This window comes from Zea mays, chromosome 8 (assembly GCF_902167145.1).
Source record: "Zea mays cultivar B73 chromosome 8, Zm-B73-REFERENCE-NAM-5.0, whole genome shotgun sequence".
Taxonomy (NCBI): domain Eukaryota; kingdom Viridiplantae; phylum Streptophyta; class Magnoliopsida; order Poales; family Poaceae; genus Zea; species Zea mays.
This window is the reverse complement of record NC_050103.1, coordinates 154,357,665-154,362,761: the sequence shown is the minus strand read 5'-3', so window position 1 is coordinate 154,362,761 and position 5,097 is coordinate 154,357,665. Positions and strand designations below refer to the sequence as shown.

General features: G+C 49.6%; 1 protein-coding gene across 1 annotated transcript; it reads left to right on the top strand.

Annotated features, from left to right (window-relative positions):
* Positions 1 to 2,089: 2,089 nt before the first annotated feature.
* LOC103637401 (uncharacterized) lies at positions 2,090 to 3,117 on the top strand. Its single transcript, XM_020543185.1, has one exon. The coding sequence runs from the start codon at positions 2,090 to 2,092 to the stop codon at positions 3,041 to 3,043; it is 954 nt and encodes a 317-aa protein (XP_020398774.1). The 3' UTR covers positions 3,044 to 3,117.
* Positions 3,118 to 5,097: the final 1,980 nt, after the last annotated feature.

The window sequence follows — 5,097 nt, the reverse complement described above, 5'->3', positions numbered from 1 at the left end:
CCCTTTTTATAACTAAAGGGGGACATGCACAAAGGTACTGGGCCCCAACATGTGGGCCCAGGGACATAATGAATATAACACTTGGAGCCACAAATGTTTGCTGCTGGGGCAATCTTCTTATGTCCTGACGCCCGAGATCTGCGTATCCTCGGCGTGCAGGGGAAACTTCTTGTAGAAGGGATGATGAGTACAGTGCGCCGCTCGGCACGGGCGCACTATTCACCAACAGACTGGCCAGGCGCGCCGTCTGCTGGATGACTCTGATGCCGTCTGCCAGTGGATTGGACAGGGCGCATTAAATGCTGAGAGGGCATGTCGTCCGTCAGCGTGGTGGTAGGCGGCGCGTCCTCTCCGCAATAAATGCAGAGGCTGCACGGCTGTATGGGCCTTACGTCAGGTTCGGCCCGTTGGTTTATGTCACGAGCCACAAGCCACGCGGCAGCAGCGGATCTCCGCCTGAGCGGGAAGCATAGGGCACAGCCTGGACACGTGCCGGCATCGGACCCCTTCTCATGCCGGGGTCCTCCTCGTCTCGGGACCTTGCCAAGGCCCGGACCTTACTCGGAGGGACCTGGCGTGCCCTCTTGGGAGCTCCGGACCCGTACACACAGGGGTCCGGCGTCCCTCTGCGGAGGTCTGGACCCATCGATGTACCATGGGAAGTATTATCTTTCCTTGCCACGTGGTGCCCCTAGACCTGCCCATGTGGTGGGGTCGGGTGCTGCTCTCTATGTGGCCTGAAGGTGTCGTACGTGTGCAGCGCCTTCATATCGTAGAATAGGGTACCCCTGATTCAGGATACCGACAGTCTTTATTTCTACTCATTTGGACATTTGCTCTTTGCTAGAACATGTGTTCATGCTCATATCAAGTAGTTAGTCCAATGTGGTGTGGTGTGCACTTAATCACCAAAACAGGTAGAAATGGCTCTATGACACATTTCTCTTCCAGTCTCCACCTTTTTAGTGATTTATGCAAACACACCTAAAGCAACTCAAATTTGACTAACTAAAATCAATATGAGTTAAAAGAGGCAAATTGAAGCTCAAACTCAATCTAAAATAAATACACGTAGGATTTGGTGTATTTGGATTTTTAGCCACCAATTGTTTTGAAATTTGCAATCAAACTCATTTTCTAACTTATAAACTTTGTAGAGGCCGTAACTATGTTTCATTTCTGATAAAATAAATTTCCCCTATCGAAAAAATTGAATTCCAAGGATTCAATGGGGACATAAGTTAAAAAATATCAGCATTTTCGCTTGGCTCTGCTCCTGTCACAACAAAGGCCCTCCTAACTGTTCCGTTCCGTTCCGTTCTGTCACGACAAAATTGGCAAGGCAACTGTCTATCCAACACTATGCTGGCCACTTACACTATTATCAGCTGCACCAGCAAGTACAGAGCTGATGCTGCAGGCACACTGCCTGAACCATTCAAACTTCTTCATTACGCCTGCCTTCCTTCCAATCCATGACTGAATCGAACTTCTTTGTCTGCCTGAAGACCGGGTGAAGGAAATTTCATTTCACAATCATAATCCTTTGCTTAATTCCACCGGGAGAAGAGGGGCCGTAGTCTTCTCGGCTGCCGCCGGGGTCGGACCACCACCTCCTCCTCGTCGCCCTGCCGCTCGTGGTGGCGGTGGCGCTGTCTCTTCCATGCGCGTTGCCGTTTGAGCACCACAAGCTGAAGGAGCGGCGGCGGAGGGAGAAGGAGGAGAGAGGAAAGGGCGGTTTGCCCGGTGGTGCTGGAACTGGCGGCGCATGGGCCATGCCTGCGTACAGGGAGATAACCTTTCTTCCCTTTTTCTTAATTTCTTTTCTATTCAAAATCTTTAGAAAAATGAATTTGAGCTTCCCACGTGGAGCGCCACCAGTTTGTTTTCCCGTTTTCCTCCTGCGCCATCCTCGGCCGCACCCGCAGCTCGCGCCAACGCCGCCTCGCACTCGTGCCGCCCCCGTACATGCGACCGCGAGGCCCCGCGTAATTCGAATTCGAATGGGTTGTTAGAGTGGGGCGAGCGAGGCGGACTCCGCTTAATGCCAGTCGCGGACGGACTCCGCCTCCGATCCGTGTCCGGAAGGATGGCCACTATATATATTTCACGGCGGCGGGGCAGCGACGCCATCAATCCATTCCACGTTCCATTCTGCCGCGCAACAACGCACCAGCAGATGTGTCTCGTCGACGCCAAGCGCTCTCTCGAGATCGTAGTATACGACCGTGCCTTCGCCGAGTCCCAGCAGCGCGCCAACAAGCGGGCGCGTCAGGACGAGGCCAGCGCCAAGTCGTCGTCCTCCTCCTCATCATCGTTGCTGGAGGAGGCGACGGCGTCAGCAGGTGCGATAGTTCCGTACGTTGGGGCCGTTCATGACGTCGCACCCATCAATAGCGTCGTCGTCCCGCCCTCGCTACAGCCGCCACCGCCGGCTGCCGGCAGCCGAGAAGCGCCGCCATGCCTGCGCAGGCATTTCCTCCAGGCGTTGGGGCTCCGCGCCGACCTGCCGGTGCACTTCATACACGACAAGCGCGTGTCGAAGACCGATCTGGACGGGCACCAGAGCCGGTTCCGCATCCCGCTGGACGGTGTCGAGCGCCACCTTCGCCCGATCCTGAGCCCCCAAGAGCTCGAGGCCGCCAACCTCCTGGAGGGGCCGAGGAGGCGGCCGAGGGGGCAGCAGCCTGAACCGCGGGATGGCAACAACAGGAGGACGACAGCCAAGAAGAAGGGGAAGGCACACGGCGGGCTGCCCGTGATGCTCGTGGACCTCCAAGCCGGCGCCAAGGAGCTGCGGTTATCGCGGTGGGATAGCAGCCAGGGCACGATCGTCAAGGGAGAGGGGTACCTCCAATTCACCCGCCAGTGCACATTTAAGGAGGGCGACGACGTCGCGATATGGGCCTTCGTGCAGCGGCGGTTCCGCCTCTTCGGCGTGGACGTGTGGGACGACAGCCTACTCCACATACTCGTCGTCAAGAAACAAGCGCCCGAAGCTCGGTGCTGTGTCTGCCATGCCCATGCGCAGCCTGAGAGTTAGTTTTTTTTTTTTGCATATACTTAGTTAAACTAATGGTTTTAGAAAGTTAATATAATAAGCACCAACTTCTATACGAAATTATTTTTCTGCTTGTGAGACTAGATAATGTATGTATAGTTCTACGAAGCTTGTGTTTGTTAAGGAGTCAACAAAGGAGATTAAAACAAATACACACGTGATTGGATGCTAGAATCATCCCTTTGATCACTGGTTGTAATTTGGATGTAAACAAAAGTAGACATAGTGTATATATCTAAACACGTATAAAAATCTATGCGTCTAAAAGTGAAGTCTTATAATCTAAAATAAAGGGAGCAAATTAGAATACAAGTCATCATATCTCGTGTCAACGTTGGAGAGCGATTTGCTTCATGCATGTTTGAAATGTTGAGGCAAGAAGCCATAAACCACTGATAACAAAGTTAAGGAGTACTAGTTTATTCCATCATTTTCTCAATGTTATGGAATATAAATGGTACATGCATGTGATCTATTTATCACTGTCGTCAATTTTACAAAAAAAAAACATTTATATTTCTGTGTAATCAACATGCGGTCCAACACAAGCCTACATAACAGCGAGATTTTTTTTTGTAATTATGATACCATAATAGGTGCCTTCTCTACAATAGTACTAACATATTGGGCTTCTATATAATAATACTTACAAGGTTGGAACTTCTTTAAAAATGTATTTTACTTTAATTTCATCATTTTTCTATTTTGTTTACTTATCTTCGGACATTTTTCCTGGTTCGGTGCGAAGATCAGGACTTTCCCTCCACGGACAACATCGCCCGGAGCGGGCAAGCACTGCCTCGGGGAAAAGCAACTTCTCCATGACTACTAGCGCGGACGCTGTGGCCGTCACCGTGCTCCTACTTGTACGCGGCCAAGTTCCATCCACCACCACCCTACTTCCACACTCGCTAGGGCCCGCCATAGACGTGCATGGTGCTCATTATAGATTGTAGAAAATAAAAATACGAAACTAAAATACAAAATGACAATAAAATTGGTGAAATATGAAGCGTCTTAATCATCTGGAACTCAAATGTGATACAATTACTAGTCACAGGAGGCTAGTAAACACATTTATACATCAGATGGTTCCAGATCTGCTTCAACGAGACAAACCTATAAAGGTGGCGATTAACTTTAAGAGTTGGTCCACAACTCGGGACATATCATCAGAGTGGGGCTGAAGCAGACCAATATACGCAGCGAAGCAAATCAGCAGTCCAACAGCTACATACATGGTCGGGAACAAGTGTAACTCTTACCCGATCAACAATCTCCTCTGAAAAACAATAAATAAGCAAGAGTGAGTACTTACGTACCCAGCAGCCCACCTTCACCCACGGAATGGAAAAATAAGATATAATACATGGGGTATGTAGAGCTCAGGATATTTTGCAGAAAGAGCAATATTTGATGCAGGGTTATTTTGTAAAACATTTTATATTTTTCAAAGCACATTCTCTCCCAAAGGAGCAAGAATTTTTTCGATATAGAACGAAATCCCCTGGACTAAACCATCCAGGTAACTCAGCAGTTTCCCACTGGTTTTCATTTTCAAAAACAGCTACTGGACTTCCCGTCCACCATAGCTCACGGCTCAACCGCCGGACCTTTTAAAACCACTTTTCAAAAGCATTTTTGGAAAACAAAACACTAATTGTCAAATCCATGCCATAACTCATCCATATCCGTGGACACTGACTATTCGAATAGGGTTTTAAACTCTGCTTCCTTACCTTAGCAATTATACCGGAAGGAACAAGGCCACCACCATGCCCAAACCGGACAAATCATTCCCCTTCCTTATCCTCTTGGTGCTCCCCAGCCGTCATAATCCTGAGGTTCGAACCGTGCAAGTTCAAATCAAGCGACTGCCCATACAGTCTCGAGTGGTTGTACTTGATAAGAGTATAGGTAAGGAATCATGACAAACCGGTCCTTAGGCGAGAGGGACAATCCTTTATGCTCACACCTAACCCGGCTGAGCCATCACCTTAGGCCCTCCCAAACCAGGGAGTCCCTGATCATCCCAC